The sequence below is a fragment of the Micrasema longulum genome, unplaced genomic scaffold (assembly GCF_059751315.1).
Source record: "Micrasema longulum isolate JH-2025_06_02 unplaced genomic scaffold, ASM5975131v1 h1tg002231l, whole genome shotgun sequence".
Taxonomy (NCBI): domain Eukaryota; kingdom Metazoa; phylum Arthropoda; class Insecta; order Trichoptera; family Brachycentridae; genus Micrasema; species Micrasema longulum.
Window position 1 is genome coordinate 1 of NW_028279391.1, and position 23,645 is coordinate 23,645.

At 32.6% G+C, this 23,645-nt stretch overlaps 1 protein-coding gene across 1 annotated transcript; it reads right to left on the reverse strand.

Moving 5' to 3' along the window:
* Positions 1 to 93: 93 nt before the first annotated feature.
* LOC148272682 (uncharacterized) lies at positions 94 to 20,752 on the reverse strand (the record flags this gene model as incomplete). The annotated part of the gene is made up of 13 exons (XM_088239721.1): positions 20,564 to 20,752; positions 20,069 to 20,210; positions 17,721 to 17,842; positions 14,867 to 15,090; positions 12,304 to 12,438; positions 9,788 to 9,918; positions 8,813 to 9,014; positions 7,335 to 7,510; positions 5,731 to 5,931; positions 4,086 to 4,176; positions 3,271 to 3,408; positions 1,331 to 2,406; positions 94 to 288 (listed from the first exon to the last, which is right to left on the reverse strand). Coding segments are annotated over exons 1-13 (2,898 nt in total), but the record flags the coding sequence as incomplete, so codon positions are not given.
* Positions 20,753 to 23,645: the final 2,893 nt, after the last annotated feature.

Genomic DNA, 23,645 nt, shown 5'->3' on the forward strand with positions numbered 1-23,645 from the left:
TTTTATTTTCATTATCTCTCTATGTATGAATTAAGATATTCCATTTAGTAAAGTACATAATATATATGAATAAAACATTAAAAAATCACAAACTTTGGTATGGCAGCTTTTCATAAAGTTTGCAAAGGTTGACTTTGCAGAGCCAATAGGATTCTTTTCCACCGCACGCAGAGAATTAAGCGCTATTGGAATAACCGCTATTTGATTGCTGAGAGAAATAGATTCTATACACTTGCCGAGGGCTGACAAGGAGCTGTTAACACACGAATGTATTTCGTCCGATAAACCCTGAAAATATTCAAGTAGTCATAAGAATTACAGTAAAACCCCTAAACATAGAATTAAGAATAGTCCAGGAGCGTAGAATTATATTTAAATACATCGGACTGTGCCCAAAAATCCCCCCACTTTGCCCCACTTTCACCGCGTGCATTCGTGAAGTCACCGCATAATGTTGCCAAATGGGAAAAAATATAATCATAACACAAATGTAAGGTAAATACAAAAGCAATGCACGCGGAATAAGGCCGTAGTCGGGTAAAACTAACGCTTTTTCGTGACTTTTCGAATGTCTAAAAGTCAATAAGGTATTGTTTTTAATTGAATAGTACAACCAGAATTATCTTCCTTTTAAAAAAAAGAGAATACAATCCTATAAAAAGAGGTTTCAACTAAAGTACTTCACTGGTCCAATTAAGTTAAGTCTAACTGTGTAAAATACAAAACTTTGTAACCGTACTGTATCCAAAATAAAAGAAAAAATAATAATTTTAATAAATAATAAAAAAAATTCATTCAAAAGTATAGGAGGTTAATAGATAAAGATTTCATATTGATTTCACTTATCTACTCTGTTGTGTCAATCAATGTTTCCGAGTGCACAATAAAATCTTAGAAAAATTAACAAACTGTTTTTTTTTACCTTACATTTGTGTTATGGTTATATTCTTCGCGATCTGGCAATATTACTCGGTGACTTCAAGTATGCTCGCGGCGAAAGTGTGTCTAAGTGGGGGAAATATTGGACACAGCCCGATGTATTCAAATATGATTCTACGCTCCTTCTGGACTATTCTTAATTCCATGCCTACAACCATTAAAAACGAAAATTTCCTCAAGCAGGCAATCATTACCCTATGCTTAATTTATTTTGTATTAAATTTACATTCAATTCAATAGTATTAAATAAAGTTTTAAAATCTCGCAGAATAAATGCATGTACAAAAAAGAAAATCATATTTCTCTGCAAATAAAAGCAATGTTCTCTAAATAATTTTATGTATAATATTTTATACAAATCTATAAAAAAACAAATCAAATGATCACCTACCTCTAGTATAACTTTCATTAAAAGCGGCAAAGTCATTTTATCCGCAACGTCTTTGGGCACAGTGCTAAATGATTTCCATTTGTGATAATCGCCGTACGAAGCGTGCACAACAGAGTTCAGAAACACTCCGATGCAAACTCTTATCAAACTTCTTATTTGAGGGTCTGCGTGATCCTTCATAAGGTGTATCAATTCAGACATGTGCTGTGGACCAGCTGGTTCATTTGTACTATCTTCAGCTAAATTTTCTTTAGATTTAACTGATTTGGAAATATTTTTTTCAATGCATTCAGACTGCGATGATTCTTCATCGTCCATTCTAGAATTTTCTTCGACAGTTTCTAGAACTTTCTCCTGGTTCATGTAACTCCTTTCGGAAGAATGCTTTCTCGTCGGCACATCTTTATTTGAAAGTTTTCCTTCATCCGCATCATCGCTTTTAGTCGATCCTTTCGATTCGTTTGAAATTTGCCTTTCAACTATTGTGTTGCCGTCATTGTTGAGAAACATTTCGTTGAATTTTCTTTCAATGTTATTTGTTTGATCGGCGTCTGGATTCGGGGCTTCGAAACTGTTGGAAGATTCGCCGAAGTAATCAAATTTCATTTCTAATTCGAGACTAGACGTTAGTGGATCGACACTCGTCGTCATCAAGTAATCGGTGGATTGTTGATCGCGCGAATTTGTCATGTTACTTCCCATAGTAAAATTGCTAGCAGTCATTCCTTGATTGGTAGAATCTCCACTCATGTAACTGGCGCCCATTTGGCTGGTATTTTGATTTAGAGTCGGCTTACTTTCGAGCATATTACTGGGTATACAAGCCAAGGAACTATTGTCTACACTTTCCTGTACAACGGCTTTGAATTTTTCCCTCCGAACTGAAGAAGACATTCTGTGACTCGCCCCAGAGTTGTTGCTTCCGGGATTACTAAGTTGGCTCATCAAATCAATACTCTTGCTGAGAAGTTCTTGCCCATACGAGTCAGTCATAGACTCCTGGTAGCAGACATTTCTTTCAAGTACAAAATCATTTAGCATATCATTGTGGGAAACATTGCTAAATTCAGAATTACCTGGAAAAAAAAAGCTCGTTATTATTGATGATTTGCTGAAATCTATTTTAACGAAAGTTAATATTTCAACTTTTCCTAAACAAATCTAGCCTGTTTCTTTAGTTATTGAGACAACACGTTGAGACCAGGTCTTGTGGCAGTTTATTCCAGACATCAAAAACCCTATTGGCCAGGAAATGCTTCTGCGAGTTAAAGTTGAACCTGGTTTTCTCCAGCCTGAGACTGTGGCCTTAAAGTTGAGCAAGTGGTTTTAGTTTGAACATGAAATCCAAATTTGGGCAGCCATAGTGACTGTTGAGTATTTTATGTCTCTATCAAGTCACCCCTTTCTCGCCATTCCTCCAGCGTTGTGAGATCGATAGTTTCTCTGCACATACAGATGTCATTGGCGACAGCTCTGTAGCTGGTCTTTGTACTCTTTCCAACAAGTATATCGTCACCCTAGCTTGTAATACCCATAAGCCCACGAATGGTCAAAAATGACACAGTGGAATTTTCTGTTGGGACTTCAAATAATCTATACGCGTGTAAAATTTGTATATTCGTACAGTGTTTAAAAACCTTCGCTACCATTTGCTACTGAAGTAAAAACTATTTTTACTCTCCGCTGAACAAAAGCAAGTTTGAGACTGTTTTACAAGTTAGGCTGACAATATGCCAAATGTATTTATAGATATAATAAGTCACAACACAAACTGCCAACGAACTGTGGACATCCAGGACTAGAGAGAACCTTATACCTTGTAAAGTAGGCAAGTGCGGTAAAAGCTGTCAGGAGGCATAAGCATTACATGGGACAACCAAATTTTCTGCACTTAATGACAGTTTTTGCAAGATTTTTCTGTGTTTTGTGGGTTTACATACCTGATAAATTGTGAACATCAACATCCTTATCCAAAAACATGGCAAGACACTCTGGATACATATCCACTATCGAAGAAAGGCATGAAATAGCCAGAGCTTTTACAGAAACTCTGACAGATCTGTCGGATATGGCTTGACCTGAAGATAATAATTAGTTTAACATTCCATTTTTTTTTTTATAAAATTTATATTTGAACCACTAACTTTGTGGATAGTTCAACATTTTTTAAATTTATTGCAACAGAGGGGGAAAACATTATTGAGAAGGGAATATGGAAGTCCAGGCATTTACAGGGTTAATGACCTGTCATTGGCCACTTTACAAACTGTGTAACATTAATCATTCTGCCGATGTTTAAACATCCACATTTCCTCAACTCTTCCATCTGTTGACTTTTGTGAGGTAAAGGAGCTAAAACCTTTATCATGCAAGCATTTGGACGTACTCAAATATTGTTGAGTTTAACATTAGTTTAAATATTGAACTATTTTTCATAAAGGTATTTAAAAGAATATGTATTTGAAGAAAAAACATATTCTTTTAAATATTTCGTAACTCTTATTACTAAATATATTCTGGCGTATCAAACAAGTAGGCAGTCCACCGATCAAAAAGTTTTGAGGAAATCAAGAATTTATGTATTTGGTATTTTTTTACAGTAACAATTTTTTTTCTCGTTTTAGATGTATTTATTAGAATAAGATGTTTAGAAGGATTACGATAATTTATCTTATGGCATTTTTATTGTTATCAAATAAACCTAGCAGAATATTAACAATGAATAATTATTTTTATAATTTTAAGTTTAATTTACCTGAATAACCAGAGAGAAGAAATCGGCTGACCAGTAATCTAGAACAATACTTCAGTGGTATGTCGCTGTCATAAAATGTTCCGATATTTGACTGAAATATATAAAGAAAACATACTTAACAACTATTCTTCATCTCTGTTGTAATATGAATTATTAATTAACATATTACAACAGAGATGAAGAACATTTAAGGGAAGGTAATATAGAAGTCTAGGTATCTACAGGTCGTATGACCTGTCAATGGCTGGTTTAAGTGGCCACCTTACACACTGTGTAACATTCACCATTCTGCCCATATTTGAACATCTATATTCCTTCAACTCTTTCATCTGTTGATGTTTGTGAAGTTAAAGAGCTGAAACCTTTATTTATGCGGGTGAGATTCGTCTAATTGAATTATTTCACCAACATACTAGGCAACGCCTGAAAATGTTATTTTTTCAATTTCTATATTTCTTCATGGACCAGGTGGATTTATCAACAATATTTTGAGTTTGTCCCAATTTTTGTAGACAAGGACAAGAAGTGAATGTTACACAGTGTGTAAAGTGGCCACTCGAACCAGCCATTGACAGGTCATAAGCCCTGTAGATGCCTAGACTTCTATATTACCTTCTCTTAAATGTTCTTCATCTCTGTTGTAATATGTTAATATAAACAGCTCCCCAGGGAGTTGAATCCAGTCCTTGTCTACAAAAATTTGGACAAACTCAAAATATTGTTAAATTATCAATTAACTATATACCTAATATGATATCCTTATTATTTAATAAATACTTTATATTTGAAATTAGGTCAAAATTTTGTTTTTATTGTAATACAGTAGAACCTCTATATTCATCTTTAATATGTTACTGGGAGTCGAACGAATAAAGAAACAATTTTTCCAATAGGAAATAACTGAAATTCAATTAATCTGTATCCAACTCCTAAAAAATTGTACAAATTTTTTGTTTAAACTCTGTTTTTAACTTAATTGTACTGAATAGATATATACATAGAGTATTGTATGTTGCACGCGTCACAGCTATCGGTGAAATGACCCACACAAGCGGGGCCCACCTCTATTTATGAGACCTGCGGACGGCGGTGGACTGCAAATAGTTGGGGTAGAGCTACCCCCGACAGCGTTACGGCTAGCCCCACAGAGCTCAATGCACGCCGATTTATAAGGCATGTTATGCTTACCAATAAATCGGTTGAATTCCTAACTCTGAACAGTGAACTAGTGTTTTACTCAGTTTCTCCGCCCTTTGTGCTCCCCCTCATTGCTCTTTTCTCCACCCTGCCAGCTGACTGCCTTCGCCTCACTACACTTGGACCGGGTGGAAAGTCTTTTTCAGGGTTATTGAGGTTGACTTGCGGTCGGTGCAGTCGTGCCCCTACCTTCCGACTTTGTCGTTTGACTCTGTTTGGGAGGGTAGCTTCCCAATTACGCCGGAAGTCTGACTGCGACAGATGCGGGTGACGAACCAGCGAAATCATGGTAACGCGTACGGTACAATAAGGATGAATCAAGAGAAGGATAGAAATTGAAAATTGGCCAGGAATTATATAAAAAATGCTGTTTTATAGTAAACAGCAAAGCAAACTATTGAACTCCCCTACTTGCATTCTAAAATAAACTTATTATGTAATTAGGTACCTTGAAGTTATGATTTGACTTGAGACTATGTTGGTCATCCAATTCATCATTACTTTGCGCATTGTCTCCATCTTGTTCCTTCTCCGTGAAGGTTTCCGAGAACTTCTCATTCACATAGGATGTGAATTGTTCCGGAGTCATCTCTGGCCTGATAGACTCACTCATTATGGAACTGCGAGGGGAATCTGGAGTGTTCATTTCCTAGAATCATTTCACAATATATCATTTTTCTAAAAACTTAATAGAGTGGTTCATCTGTAGCTCCATTTCCTTATTTAACACAGCTGGGGACAAAATAAAAATTGCAATGATGAAAGCCGCCGTGGAGTGGCAACATAAGAAGAAGATGTAGCTAGAATTAGAATATTTTATTTTGTTTTATTTTATTTGGGAAATCAACAGTTCTACATACATATTTATAGTAAACAAACAGATATAGTGTATAAACTCAGAACTAATAACAGATTTACACATAGTATACAAAGTTAGTAAAGAAAATACATTACATATCAAATAAATACATACAATTTATACATGTAAAAATGTTATTTTCATGTACTCAATAATCAAAGAATTTTTTAAATATTTATTTTAAGAACATTAAGTTACTGTAAATTGGGCGGGATTAGGACAAGATTGCTTGAAGAGAGGATAAGGAGGAGAAGGGAGATGTACATATTTATTATTATAATGTCTACTAAGTTACATAATGCATTTTTAGTGTAAATTTTAAATCTGACAGAGTGATGTTTGTGTAATCTATATTTTTAAATTTTGTATTGTACTCTGAAAAAGTTCTACAAAAAAAACATTTTTAACATACAATGTTTTACTTATTGGTACATGAAACAGGTGGTACCGTCTACAAATCCTGGCTGGCACATGTATTGTTATTGAACCAAGCAGCTCTGTACAGTCAACCATTCCTGTCATAATTTTGTAAAGCAGTAGTTGGTCCGCACATTTTCTGTGGTATTGTAGAGAAATGATTCTATGGAAGGTGGAGGCAGTGAGAGTAGATACATAAGAAATACCGGTTTTGTATTTAAGGTACTTTATAAATTTGTTTTGAATATTTTCTATTCTACTTATATATATGGCATACTGGGGATTCCATATCTGAGATGCGTATTCCAAATGGCTTCTAACAAATGTATAATATAATGAAATTAGGGCCTTTGGATTATCAAAGTGTTTACTCATTTGAATCATGAAACCTAACATGCTCAATGCTTTGGAGGTAATTTTATTGATATGCGATTCAAAAAGTAGTTTTGAGTCTAAAACAATCCCAAGATCTTTAATTTCGTGCTTTCTCATTAGTACAATATTGTTTAGTTTGTAATCAAATTAAGAATTTTTCTTTTCCTTGTGAATGTAACACAGACACATTTATTTATATTCAAAAACAGTTTATTGTATCTATTTATTATACGTTAGTGTTGTAATTGTCAAAATATGACTATTTTTTATTTTTTAAGGTTATAATGATAATATGAGATGAAAGTCTAAATTTGTAAAAGAAATAAAAATAACACATATTTGGCTCTGTTACGGGGGAAAATGCAATTGTTTTAGAACATTGATCTGTGCTATTGGCTTACCCTTGTGCTGAGATCCTCCATACTCCGGTAAGGGGTTTGTTGTTGGGACACGCTAGAGAACAACAGGCTCCCTTGAAACATTGGGAAGTCGGAGATTTCACTCATTTCCTCTGGTTCATTGAGGTTGATGGAAGATGAAGTTTTAGACAAGACAGACTGCACCATGCTAACAGAACCTGCAATGTAATTATACTCCGGTAAGGGGTTTGTTTTTGGGACGTTGTTGTATTTAGTGTACCAAGGCAGTGCGCTATGCACCATTGAGTGCGGACAGGAGCATGATAATAAATAAATCTAAATACAGTAAAACCCCTGTTTTACGTTTTTCAATGAAGCAACAAAAAAGTGTAAAACTGAGGAAAACTTTAAAGTGAGGAAATGAAAAATGTATTGAAAAAATTAATTTCATTAAAATATAATTATTGTATAAGACTATACTAAATATACTGCAGAAAAATTGTAAGTACTGTCATGATTGGAAATTATTCATATTTACCAATGATATAACTAAAATATTTTGTATTTTTTCAAACAAAACTGCAAAGTGTTATTTTTTAATTGAATTTTAAAAAATACATGCATAAATAATTTTATCTAGGTACTTAACCTTAAAAACACTAAAATAAAATTTTGAATTTGCATAAAATGCATATAACGATTTTTTCCCGAAATATTGGGAAATTTTATTTATATGGTATCACTTTTTTTAGACTGGCATCACAAAATTTCAACTGTCGTTTATATCGCGGACTGTTTCACACTTTTATGATATCTGTTTAAACTACTCGTATCACCTTTTCACATTATGTGCATATAATTGCCATTTTTTTTAACTTTCTGCATCGTAATTTATTGATGTAAAGACTTTATTCTTCCTAAACATGCGTCAACTGCATGTCACTATTTAGTAAAACGTCAAAATTAGACACTTAAACAAAATGGTCAGTTACACTGCACCTACTTTGAATTTAGTTTGAGACAATAATTTATACATTTCTTATTTACCTCGATTTTATTCTCCATTCACGCGGTGGCGCGCGGCTCGTCTTTTGACAGATAGAATGAGTTATGAAAAAAATTCGACGTAAAACCGGGGTTATGAAAAACGCAAAAAACGTTAATTGAGGGGGAAATTGAATGAGAATGTATGGAAAAAAATGGGACCTAAATATTTCGGTGTAAAAAGCGGGAAAATGTAAAAACGAGAAACGTAAAAACAAGGTTTTACTGTATTATATTATAAATTTGCCCTGAGAAAGTGCCTGGTCCCCATCAAGAATTTAAGACACACTATTTTATAGCAAATTGTATTTTTATATTTGTAAATTATTTATAACCTCTGCACATGTAAAAGCCCTTTGGGCGTTAATAAATAAATAAATAAAACAACTTCACTATTTTCTCAATTCACCTATCCTGGAGACATCATAACAATAAAACAATAATATTAGTTCGTATATCTGTTTGTAGTCACTCACTCAGAGATCTGTGATGCCACTTTCCTTTGGATTTGTCACTCGCAGCTGCCATTAAGCTGGCCGGCCCACTGGGCTCCAGTAGAGCGGCCCTCAGGGCATGGCTCGGCTCACTCAACAGAGCGTTTAGACACTCCATGGCCGAGTTCTGCACATTATGATCGCTGGACTTGGAGTCGATGAACTGGAGACATATCCAATATATCTAGAAAACAAACCAAATTTATATATTTATTTATCCTTTACCGGGTTAGGTAATAACAATCGGATTGTGGTCCTGTGGCTAGTGTCTCGGACTCACGGACCAAAGGTCTGTGGTTCGAATCGCACTCTACCCCAACTTGATTCCATTTTCTAATAGTGAGTTATATTTACAACTCGTTGAAAATGGCCCTCAAAATGAAAAAAAACATCTCAACTAATATAAACATTTAATTACATATAAGAAATTTAATAGTAGAAAATGTTGCATAGTAGAGAGAAAAAAATCAAAGAAAGGAAAGGAGAAAAGAGGAGAGGAAAGGGTATTTTTAAATTAGAATGAGGAAGTTCAGTTCTTTGGGAAATTAAAGATAGAAAATATTTTTGTACGCGTAGTAAAAATTAGAGCATATAACTTAAACATATCTTAAACAGAAATAAATAAACACGACAATGACCTTCCTTGGCCGCCTGTTTCGTTTGGACAACTGTCCGCTTAACACCCCGTATTATACAATATTTTAAGGAATGTTCAAGTGTTTGTGGACAAATGTCTAGACTTCCATATACCCTTCTGAAATACGTTTTCCCTCTCTGTTGCAATAAATTTGAATACATTCTAATTTAGACAGCGCAATATTTACGGAAAATTGCCTCAAGGGTGTTTTACAATGATAAATTTTAATTGAGTACAGATACGAGCCACATTACATGTCCCGCAGCTACAGAGTCCACGGGCAGTTGAAATTTCAGCTTTTTATTAAGACAGCTAATTACCTGCATGCACTTTTCAACTGGTATTATATCGGGAGAAAGTCCAGAGAGAGGATTGGTATGAAAAAGTGCTCTTAGGGCGCCAAACCATCCTAGTACTGTTTGCTGACCGGCAGAATCATTAGTCAAAGCATCTGAAATTAGAATCGGAATCTTTATAGTTGGTTCGAGAGTCGTCACTGGTCGGGAGCAGAGGGTTGCTTTTGATGAGTTTTCATCAAACCCGTACAAAGTAACGTCAGGAATACCTCAAGGATCTCATTTGGGACCATTGTTGTTTTTGACATTCATTAATGATATTGTTAATTTCATAAAGTTTTCAAAATATTTTCTTTTTGCAGACGACCTAAAACTACATATATCGCTGTGTTTCAAAAATGGATGACTGTAAGGTTCTTCAAACAGATCTGACTTCTCTTTGTGAGTAGTGTAAAGTAAATGATCTTATTCTTACTAAATGTTATGTAAGTCTACCGGTTTCGAGACGTACCCGTCTTTTCGTCAGGACATAGGTGAAGGTGTATAGTGGGTTTTGCATGTTGGTTTAATTGGTGTCCTGACAAAGAGACGGGTACATCTCGAAACCGGTGGACATAGAAAAGTCGGTAAGTGGTTATATATAAATATTTAATAACATTTAGTAAAATGTTTGACCACAAAGTTAATGCGTTAAATATTAATGAGATTTTTTAAATGTAAATTTTACAAACAACAGAGTTAAAATCATAAACTAATACAATTCAAACACCCATAAAAGTATTACACAAACAATATTTAGAGGCCTTGGAGTTATCCTTGACTCATCGGTGAGATTTAACTGTCACGTTGAAAATATTGTGAAACGTGCTTCAAAATTATTAGGTTTTATCTTAAGTATAACAAAATCATTAAAAAACCCAATAATTCACATCATTCCGTGTAAATCTCTCTGCCGAAATATTCTAGAGCTCTCTTCCAACATTTGGTCTTCAAATTATAAAATTAATTCGGATAGAATTGAACCTATCCAAAGAAAATATCTTCAGATTCTTACATTTCGAAATGGTTTATAAGAAGATAAAAATAGTTTATTAAATAATTCAGGTGTTTACTAATTAAAATACAATTCTTGTCCTTCAGTTTACGTTGGAATAACATCAAGAAATTTTGATATTCGTGTTAAGAACATATGAGGTGTCTTCACAATAATAATTTCTCTAAATTCGCAAATCAATTTAAATCATGACTTTAATAAAAATACAGGAGTTAAAATCTTACATACAAATAATCAAGGGTTAAAAGTAAATAATATAGAAATATTTCACATTAGGAAAGCTTAAAAAAATAATGTTCCTTTGATCAATAATCAAACAAACTTTCAATATAGTCCTTTATAGGATGTTTCACTGTAATGGTCACCCTATCAAACCTATTAAGCTTACCCCCTCCCTCTATCCCCTATACTTTTTTCATTTATTTCTCAAACTACAGAATTATTTTTAAATTATAACTTTTATTTATTAGAATTATTTTCATAATTTAATCAGTGCATGTTTGTCCTATTCAGTGCATGTGCTTATTAAAATGCATGTTGTGTTGGCTTTATATTTTTGTGCAACATCTATGGTGAAGGTGTATAGTGGGTTTTAATCGCTTTCGAAAGGGCTGGTCTGAAGGTCACGAAAAAGTCAATAAGTAATTGTTTTAAATTGAATGTTACAGCAAAAATGATCTTCTTTTTTCAAAAAAAGATAATACGATCCTATAAAAAAGGTTTCAAGTAAAGTCTTTTTTTTTTTTTTTTTAAGTATTACCGAAGGCATAATTTTAAGTAGAAATAAAGAAAAATGTCACAAAAATGAATGTGATTTAAAATGCTTGTATTTTTTTTCAAAAACAAAATATAAAATTTAGCCGCGGCCACTTTTATGTTAAATTTATTATCTTCAAATTATAACAAAAAATTTTTGTTCAATACTTATACTCGTATGCAGAGACAAAACTCAAGGTGAGGAAAGTACATTCTAATCTCGTATACATAGAATAACCCGAAGGTGAAGACAATAGAATGTACCTACCTCACCTTAAGGTTTGTCTCTGCATACGGGTATTAGTCTTTATTGAGATCCCAGATACCTAAGTTTAGTCTAAATTTGAAATGGCGTAATCTGCCGGTCCAAAAGTAATTATATTTTAGTTACATAAAACTTTTAAGTATATTTTTTAACAGAAATACCTTTAAAAAATATAGATTTTTTCTAATTTATGTTTTTTCATTTTTTTATTATTGTGCAATTAAAACAAAATATTCGTTTTAAAATGGGAAAATCGTATGATTTACTAATTTTGCGTTCGTTTTACCAGACTACAGCCTTAATGCTTTAAATATTAATAATATATTTTGTTTTGTTTATTCATTGTAAATTATTTACATGATTTTTTAAGTGTGGTACTCATTTATGGAATGACTTTTTAGGGGGAAAATACTATTATAAAAAGATCAAGAAAGATTTCCGTTGAATCCAAATAACTTAACTTACCTATGGCAGAGTTAACAATATGCATAATAAACTTCTTCTTGTGGTATTGACACAACTCTGCTATACAACTGGCAGCGCTTCTTCTGCATGGCGGTGTCGGAGATTCCACGTGGTTTATAAAACTGACTAGCAAATCTGAAATGAGCACAAAAATGCTTAGAACTGTATGCCAAAATTTTACAATTTACTGTTTTTTTACATGTTTTCATGTACTTTCAATGGCAACTATGTAAACTCTTGTATGATGAAAATATCAACTTTTCGGAATAAATGATTGAAGATGCCTAAATATATCTTTGTAATTATTTTCAAGATGTTTATTTGAATTTAGAATTATGCTCAGTAAATTTCATTATTTCTGCCATTTACAATAATATAATATATTAATACACATATCGTTGTTATACAAGTAAAAGTGACCATTTGCAAAAATGACGAAATTGAGATTATTAACTTTTTGACATTGTATTAGCATAATGCTTGACTAGTAAAAATGCCAAGTCGATCAGACACTCCAAAAAAAAATTAATTTGTAAAATATGTGACCATTTGATAGAAGCTCCCAGATTTTTGACAAGTAAAACTGACCAACACACATATTCACTTTTATTAGTAAATTTAAGAAGTTACAGTTAGCCAATTTGACTTGTAGGTGATGTCACCAGTAAAGAGCTAGTTAGAGTTAGTAGTTAGTAGTTAGTAAGTTAGTATACGTTTTGTATTTGACAGATACATTTTTTTTTATAAGAAGTTCGTTAATAAAATTTATTCTTTAGATTATTACGTAACACTTCTTAATTATTTGTTCTTTTTAATTTATTTTGTATTTCTGTGTTTATTTAACCTTCATAAATAAAAAAAAAAGGATTATTGAAATAAAAAATCCCAAAAACATGATTTATAGTTATAAAATAAAATAAACGAAACAAAAATGATTATCTGCAAAATTCCATATCAAATTTTACAGGTAAAATTGACTAAGTTTTTCATTTTTTTTTTAAATAAAAGTAATAATGTTTTTAAAATACGTTTATACTTTACATTAAAGTTAAAAGTACCGTACATATAATGTAAAATTACCAACCACCTGCTTGAAAAATCTGATCTTTGAGAAGCAATTGAACTCTAGAAAAACACTAAAATGGCTCCCCTGAACATTATTGATTTTGTCACTTGGTCAATTTCTCTTGTATGCCCACGTTATACAAACACAAACCTACGTATTTTATGCTTAGTGATTTGAGACACAATGATCACTAATAAAATAACTACATACATTACATAAATTATAACTATTTTAACCTGATCTATTGAAGTTGATTTCCTCTTTTTGCCAAGAATACATTCATTAAGTTATTTTTTTAATCTCCTGGCAGTCCTAATTATTATAACAATTCACCAATACCTAGACTACACCGGCCAGCGGCTAGGTAACGAGTATGGTGACGTTGATATACTTCGTCTGGCTTTATATAATGAGGAAGTTCAGTGGTTTTTTTTTAAAAAAAATATTTCTTAACAGACTGTTAAACTAAGTCAATTTTTTTTTTTTTTTAATTTTTATATATCGTATTATCGGCGCTACGATTTTTCAAAGTTTTGTATTTCTGAAATAACTCCGCGTGTAACGTCAGAGGTTCATTTCCGCTTATTCTCATTCAGTTCTTCCCATTGGTCCAGAAGCGACAAGCAGACCGGAAATCTTCCATAGCTCTCAGATCATAGGTTGATTCACATGAACCAGTGACGTCATTTAAAGTAGTGCGTTTTTATCAAAATATTTTTTATTATTTTTTCTGTACATTTTCAAGAAACTTTGCAGTACAATTTCATGCTTTAATTTTTACCCCGCGTAAGAAAACATTTTTTGTAACCAATATTATATATATACATATTGTAGGGCTGAAGTTCCTCATTATAGGTTAAGTATTCAAAAGGTTATAAATCAATATGTAGAAAATTTCTTAATAATGTTATTTATTTACTATTTTTTTTCATGTATCTCTATAATAATGTATATATTTATGTGTATATATATACATGCATGTATGTATATGTGTATGTATGCATGTGCATGTGTATGTATGTGTGTATGTTTTTATATGTAAATATCTTTCTATATACCCATTTACTTATGTTGGTATATTTCCTTATTTTTACTTATTATTGTATCGTTTAGTTTTCCTTATGTTATCTTTAATTTTAACTAAATTTACATACATATGTTTCACTGCTGCACTTGAATGTATTTCTAATAAGTGTAAAAGCCCGTAGGGCGTGTAAATTAATTAATAAATAACTTATTCACTGTTTTATGTTATTTTGGTTCAGTTTCTTGTATTTACGTTTCTTCATATAGCTGGCTTAGTAGCCCAGGAATTTAAGGTTTTAAACATCAAATGTTTTATAACCAGCTGATTTTTTTTTAGAATCTTAATATTTCGAGTATCTCACCCACATGAGTGAGATACTCTTGTATCTGTCCTGAAAAGCTTGTATATAGTTTGCTTAGCTGCTATCGGCATAATATGTAAATCATTGCGTATAATACTTTTGAACTTACTATACATTTCTTCTCTAGTTGCAAAAGGCGACAGAGCCTTCATTATCCTCGGTAGATTAGCTTCGAGACACTCCATCAAAAGGGAGTCTCCCTGTACTGTGGAGGAAGCCAGGATATCGTGCAGTCCCTGTATGGTTGTATGAGCAAACAGTCTTCCACGGCCGCCCCTGGCTGGCAGCCAGCCGCGACCCAAGCATAGGCGAGACAAGACTGCTTTAAGCCACCTGTAAAATAAAGTCAATTGATTTTTTTAAAGTTACTACAAAATTGTTTTAAGTATGAGCAAAACCGATAAAAAGGCCCTCAGCCTTTAAAACCATTTTCAAATATGCGGAGGCAGTACTTTCATGTGTGATATATAATTAAATAGGCACGTTACTAGTGTGAAAAAAATGGAATTTCAATTCGTAGGTAATTGTAATTGTCTAAATTTTTTGCAACACAGAAAGGAAACATTTTTGAGAAGGGAATATGTAAGTCTAGGCATTTACAGGGCTTATGATCTGTCATTGGCTGCTTTAAGTGGTCATTGTACACACTGTAACATTCACCATTCTTCCTATGTTTTAACACCCACATTTCTTTAACTCTTCCATCTGCTGACTTTCGAGAAGTAAAAGAGCTGAAACCTTTATCAAGTGGGTGAGATTTATCCGGCTGAACCATTTCACCTACTAGGCAACACCTGAAAACGATTTTTCAATTTTTATGCTCCTTATACCGGTTACTTTATCAAAAATGTTTTAAGTATGTCCAAACGTTTGTAGACAGCCTGGAGTCATATCCCAAGGGAGTTATTTAGATCTAAATTTATTGCAACAAAGGGTAAAAACATTTTTGAGAAGGGAATATGAATGTCTAGACATTTCTTGATTCAGCCGGATGAATCTCACCCACATGATAAAAGTTTTAGCTTTTTTACTTCAGAAAAGTCAGCATATGGAAGAGTTGAGGAAATGGGGAAGTTTAAACATAGGGAGAATGGTGAATGTTACGCAGTGTGTAAAGTGACCACTTAAACCTGTCATTTTCTAAAGGTTTCTAATATATATTAATATCTAGAGAACAATATTATGAAATGAATAAGAGAAAATAATGCTGATAAACCAGCCAAAGATTTAGAATTATTTCATTTTTGTTTCATCCACCGCTCATACAGACTTGGCTCAAGCAAACAAAAGAACTAAACGAACTAGAGACACAAGACACGAAGATACAAATGATATGAAGATGCGGAGATAAGATGACCTATATGAGCCAAATGAGCTAAAGATAAATTTGCTCACTCGAACAACTTAAAAGATCCGGTCACTTTGTGTCAATACAAATCAAGGGATACGTATCCTCTCGATGACAGGGTCTTACCCACCTCTACTCAGAAAAGGTTACCTATCCTAGTGAGAACTCTCAACCCATTGTGACAGAATAAAGTGTGCGTAACTCGATCCAAACGTATAAATATGTACACATACAGTTAGATAATTTATATTTTTGTGAAAATCCCTTCAAGGGCGCTGTAAATAAATAACTATCTTAACATGTCTTTCAGTTACAGAGCGCATGGACCATTGTGATTATGGTTCCCGGTTTCTAATTACGATAGATTTCAATAACAGATAGGAGCTAGATTACAGCACGTCTTGCAACTACAGAGCGCATGGACGGTAATAAAGCTAGCTCCTATTTACACTATTTATTTTATTGACTATGAAATATTTTCATAAAATTTAAAGAAAATAATAACAACACTATGAATCACGCTCTTAGCAACTTTATTGATTCATAAGAATTAAATTGAAAGCAAAACAATTTATAGTGTAACAAATGTAAACTATTTCATTTTATAATATTTAGAATAGTGGAGGCGGGCTGCGCACGGATCGATGAGTGGATCAAGCCAAATAGGTAAAATGTGTGTACTGTTTATGAAATTTGGTCTATATAAATTGGTTCTGTTTTTTTATGATTTTTTTAGTTTATATTGTTTATTGTGTTAATGAAAATTAGGTTAATTAGATTAATTACGTTTTATTTAAATTATTATTATGTTAACTTTGTTGAAAAACTAATTTAAGACATGTTTAACATTTTGTAAAATGTTCCCCTCGTTATATATCATAAAACATTATTCTGTATAAAAAAATAATACAAACAATGTAAAAGTATAAATAAAATAAAAAATACATAAAAAATTGTATTATATATATATCCCTAATAAAAATTTGTTCTCTTTCCTCCTTTTACGGGCCAAACATAAATGCCGAGCTAATTTCAAAATACAGTATCAATGACTTAACCGTTAGACTGCGGAGAGTCAATAAATTGACGCCTATTATGATCGCCAAAACTGCGGAGTGTCAATAAATTGACGCGTGACTCACCGTTCCTGTCTGAACCTGCCAGATCATCAGCGAAGTCGCGTATGCCGCAAAAACGGTAATCGATAGTCTCTTCTTCGATAAAATTTTTGTAGTCGCTGTAAAAAGGGACTACATGGAATTTGCACCCATAAACATAGATGTTAAAAAATAGTTTTGTTCATTGTATTTTATAATCTATATTTATTGCAAATAAAAAAGTTCAACTTTTATTTCTTGTACTTACTTATATTAAAATTTTGATTTTTTCTCTACAATACACAAAAATAATTATTAAAATCCGAAAATATTTCATGAAGTTATGGCATTTTAGATTTCTTTTGTTTTTTTTATCAACACGTATAAAAAATGCATCGCAATTTTAACGTAGATTCACATAATGACCTCAGCAGCGTAACGGTTAAATCAACTTTGCATACAATCCTGTATACAGTTTGATAAAAAATATAAATGACTTTATCTTATTTATGACTCACCTGGGATTTTTGCTAACAATAATGTTATTAAGCAGAATAAAATGGACTTTTGGGGAGTGGAACGGAATCCCTCCGACAACAATACGATTGAGTGTTTCATCGCCGACGAGCCGAAACTCAGCCTGAAAAAGATTGAAACATTAATAGTAATTTTTAAAACAAACATGGTAGCTGTTATAAAAAAGTTTAAAAAATATTTCTTCTAAACCAGTGAGGTTTAGATAAAATACAAAATGTCGCATCTTCTTCTTAATGTTGGCCTTGTGGCCTGTTTTTCAAGAGCGAGTAGCCTCTGCGAGGTGGATTTACAGCTATCGATCCTTCTCCGTGGTGGTCTTCCCGTCGTCCACTTTGTGGTTGGCCATGCAATGCGATGCGAGGGATTCTGGATGGCTCCATTCTCTTTACATGCACATACAAATGTCTTCTCGTGTTTATGTGTGTTATGAGGTTAAAATTACAAAGTGTTTTATTTTAAATAAATTAAAAATGTTTTTCCACAAAGGAAATGCTGAAACAATAAATAATATTGTCTTCTCCGTTGCCTCCCCCGTCTAACCACATCTTCCATCACACATATTTACCTTATCTTTGAGTTCCTTATGTCTCGTCCACTCTTGCCAGATATGCTCCCGAGAGTCTTCATTTCTGACAATCCTATCAAATTTTTTGTAATGAGGAAGTTCGTTGATCTTTTTTTATTATTTGTAAATAGTCTATTAGACTGACCCAAAAATTATTTTTTGTCATTTTTATTATTAGCAGTATGACTTTTTAATAATTTTTTTATATTTATTCTCAAGTTCTTTTCCCCTTCTTCTCGACGAGTTTTGCTGATTGGTCAGTTGAACTACCGTAAATCAAAAATCTATTGCAATTCTCTTACCATCGGTTGATTCGGAAGAACTAGTGAAGTCATGAAAAGTAGTTTGTTTTTATTAAAATCATTATTGTAACTTTTTTCATACATTTTCAAGAAATTTTGCCGCACAATTTAATGCTCTAATTTTTAAAGCATGTAAGAATACATTTTTTGTCCAATTTCCCATAAGGCTGAACTTCCTCATTGTGGTGTCTGCTCTGCATTCAATCCCTCATGTCATGATAGGTCACACACAAGTTTGGTTTTTTCGTATAGAATTTTTCAAACATCCTGAGATGACTGTAGCCTATTTTACTTGACCCTTGACCCATCGCTTCTTGAACTTTTCCACCTGACCCATAACGTCGCAAATTTTATTTATTTATTTACATACATAAGTTTATTGTACATTATTTGAGACATAAGTCCCAACTCCATGGGACTAAAAGTCCTGAGTTGAGATGGGACTATCAATTAGTAGACACAGACACATGAGTATATTACCACAAATATAGAATCAGAAACATATTTTTTTTATTTTTAAATACATATATATATATATATATGGCACATCAATATGGTAAACAGTAAACTCAAACATTCGGAAAATCATCAACATTTTGCTGAGACCTCTCCTTAAACAAACAAACAAACCATCACGCCGTTTCTCCGTAGGGGTAGGCAGAGAGGATAGAACGCCATAACACTCTATCTTGGCATACAGACCTCGCTTCCTCTACATTCATACATCTTCTCATGCACGCACGCCGATTATTCCTACTTTTGACATGTCCATCTTCAAGTATTTGATGGACTTGATTGTGTCATGTCTTTCTCGAGCTTCTTCGTTTTCTGCATCCATCAACATTTGCATCGTAGATTCATTTAGCCGTTCTTTCGCTGTCCATTCGCTTTACATGTCCAAACCAACGCAGCACCCCTTTCTTGATTCTGTCAATAATGCATGTCTCAGCCTTACACACTTCACGGATCTCGACATTTGTGCACCTTTCATACATCGTTTTACCACACATTCGCCTGAGGGATCGCATTTCAACAGCATTCAACCTACTTTCATCATCATTTTTCCAATTCCATACTTCGCTCCCATACATTAGAGTTGGCACTAGAACTCCGTTGTGAACTGCTAGTTTAGCCTCTACCTCTCCTTATTGTTCAGAAAATGACAGAAGTAAAAATGACATTAGAGTATTGACAACTGTTCGGGCTTTTCAGATACTGTAGTGGAACACAAATGTTTCGGGGCGGTATGGCTAAAAAATAAACACATTTTTATGGATAATATTGGATTTTACTTTACAGGCAATTGAAAATAACTGTGGTAACTTCCCATTGCAATCGGGGACCTGAACCTGTCCAACAAAAATAATCAAGATACGCCGCGATTTGAGCGCAAATACAGTGCCCTTTGCACCACTTGGTAAGGATGATAATAATTAATACATTATTTAATAAGTGGACTTACTCGTTGGTGACTACACAGATGAAGTAGAACGGGAATGGTTTCTGGAAGAAGTGCGAAGAATTTGGGGACCATAGAGAGATAGTTTCCAATGGACCCCATATATCTTCCGAGTACTGCTGCATGGTGCTGAATTTCACTCAACCTTTAAATCAAACAATAAATATCACTAGCGAAAAATTAAAAACGGATCACATTCTGCCTCTTGGTCTAGCAGTTAACGTGTTTGCTTACAACTCATGAGGTTTCGGATTCGATTCCCGGTAAGGTTAACAAAACAATTCTTTTAAAAGGTGTTTTTACATCTTTTTTCCTCAATTTCATGAGTGTTGACATTATCATATTTTCGGACAAGAACACTACGACACTCTCTTAAATTACTCGTTTTATGCCTTAAATGTTTTTTTCTTAATAAATAACACGTTTTACACTTTGTATTGTTACATGCAATGATACAAATAACAATTAAGAACAATATTTTTTGGTAAAATTACGTACTTGGTTTCATCGTGGAGGTGTTTCAAAATATGTATGGCTTTCTCAGCCTTCTCAAAAGCAGACATCTTTTTTTAGTGAAAATTGATATTAAAGTTTTTAAATAATATTATTTTCATTATTATCAACGCCTGAAATTAGAGCGCAAAATATAAAAACAATAATAATTCGCCATGGAAATTTACTGACATTAGGATTTGGCATCTGTCAAATTTTGTGTTTATGATCGTTTTAAAGGCTAATGAATTTATGTAATGTAAGCCAGCTGCTGTAAAATAGTCTTGTCAACTTTAATATATTATTTTTCCATTAGTCGGATCAAAAAATATTCGTAATTTTTACAGGTTTTTTTATCAATGGTTATCGTACATTTTTTTTTTTTTTTTTTATTATATAAAGAATGAATAATTAAATTTTATTAAATACCTTTTTACGATTTAACTTACATTTCTTTTTTTTGTCACTCAAGGATTTTTTTTCTAAAACGGCATTTCCTTTTCTTGTTTGGACAATAATAATAATTAATAAACATGTTGATGCTAGAAAGGAAAAAGCATAGAATTAAGAATAGTCTAGAAAGAGCGTAGAATCATATTTGAATACATCGGACTATGTCCAATAATCCCCCCACTATGACCCACTTTCACCACGCTCATACGTGATGTCGTCGCGTAAGATTGCATCATGTTTCTTTAAGATCCTAGCAGTATTTCTACCCTTTGAAAAGACACAACAGGGCATAGTTGAATTAAATTTATATTTTAATTATGTTGGAATCATGCCAAAATAATATACATGTAAGAGATAAAAAAAAACAAAAAAACTTTTATTGGCTCTTCTTTTATTGCTACATGTCACTTGGTAACTTTCTTTACAGCGTCGATATTTATGTAACCATCTTTCTAGTTAAAATAGAATTTATAATATGAAATATTGCCATTATTTTTTAGCTTCCACACAAAAGTTTTAAAAAATACAACCCTTCTTACATGTTTACTCATATATTCCCTATCGAATTAAGATATTCTTTCCTACCACTAGGTGATCTCCTCGTTATGACAAAGGAGAAGCAACTTCGCACATGGCAAGAATATCGGGTAGCCTTAGCCTCATCCCAATCCAAGGAAGACATCTTTTCCAATTGAAACCAAATGTAACAGAAAAGCCTTGGTTTTGCAAAGTGATTCTGAACACATTTGAGACATCTTCCATATGCAGAATGGGTATTGGACACTGTTGTAGTGGTTCCCACCTGTTCAAATCCACGTCCGGGACTCTGACATGTGCGAATGTCAGCTTGAGGAAGAAGATCTAAATCATGTTTTTTTTTGGATGCCCCATTAATGATTGTTATCCTGAGTTCCTATCCAACCACTCCAATAGAAACATTCAGTTCCCTATTCATATTCTTACTCTCCTGGCACCACCCAATAAATATGTATTTAAAATTACATGTAAATATCTAGTTATAAATGGTGCTAAGCTGTAAATATGTTATATTATTATATATATATATATATATATATATATATATTATATTAAATACTAACTTGTATATTATATATTACTAACACATTTGTAAATATGTAAAAAAAAAAACTCGACACTGGCAAGAACATCCGAGTTGAGAGGTGAAAAGGCCATTAAAAAACGAAGAAGAAGAATTAAGATATGCAAAAATTAGCTTCTCCCCACATTACTCATTCAATTAAAATTTGTCTCAAACCAATACATAAGAGTCTCATATTTACGCTATGTTTTTAAGGTGTTGTTATTTCAATTAAATTTACAAATTTAATATGAATTTAGCAGACAGAAATATAAATAAATAAGCAAACAAGGCATCTAAATTTAATAACTTAAGCACAGGAGTTTACTGTCTCCACTTCTTTTTTCCATCTTCATAAATTCAAAAAATATCTTCTCATTTGGACAGTTCGTTTCATCTCTATGCAGATGATTCTTAATTTTACTATCATCCGTACTGATATAAAAAAAATACCAGTAATGCTATGAAAATGCAGAACTCTGATATAAATTTGGTTTCTTGTTGGTCCAAAGAGAACGGAATTTTTATTTAAAAAATCCACGGCTATTACGTCCTTAGAACCCTTTTCATCATTCATTTTTATTTTATTGTTATTCCTTCTCTTTCGTCCCCTTCCTGTATCCTTCCAAATTTATAATCTGATCCCACATTCCTCATCATTTACTGTATGTAACAATATTTTTATATGATATAATAACAGTATAAGTATTTTTATTACTTGAGTTTAAATGCGCAAGCTCTACTTGCCCACTAAAAAAAGCTGTAATTTGAAATTATAATTTTATGTATTTATATAATATATGCATAAGTATATATTTTTTTAAGCACAAATTTTGACCATTTTTTTGTCTGTTTTTCGGTTGGCTGGAAGATAATGCTTTTAGCAATAAGCCTGCCAAAGTACATAATATTTTTGTACTTGAAGATTTAAATAAATAAATATACACACTGCATTGATTTTACGTGGATTTTTTAGCAAGCCGGGATATAGAAGAAAAGATCTGTGGCTTGGGTCTAAAAGGGCCAATGTCTTCAATCCCAATATTAAAGGAGAGTACTTTTTAAGACATTTAATAAACTCTTTTAGGTTTTTGAAACAGTTATCAATAAAAAAAACACTATCACACATGCATGAGTATACAATAGTAAAATGTTGTCAATTTTTTTTTTATCTGACATTCGCACTTTTAGGCCCAAGACACAGAAAAAATGCATAATATAATAAAAGAAATATACAAAAGTCTGTTTTAATCTTATAGTAGTAATCTAATAGAGCCGCCCATACGGAGAAAAACCATTCTATGATTATTACAACTTAGTTAGATACATATTACAGAAATACAATGGGCCATAGTTACTTGGGTGGAGAATTACAAGTGCTAACCAAAACCGACCATTACGCGTTTGTTGTTAAAACAAAAACCAAACTAAACCAAATAAAAAATTTGGAACACTTTTTTTCTATGTAATAGAGCTTAAGGGCTTCTCTAGAGAATTATTACTTTGAGGTTTTATTACATTTTACGGTCTACATAA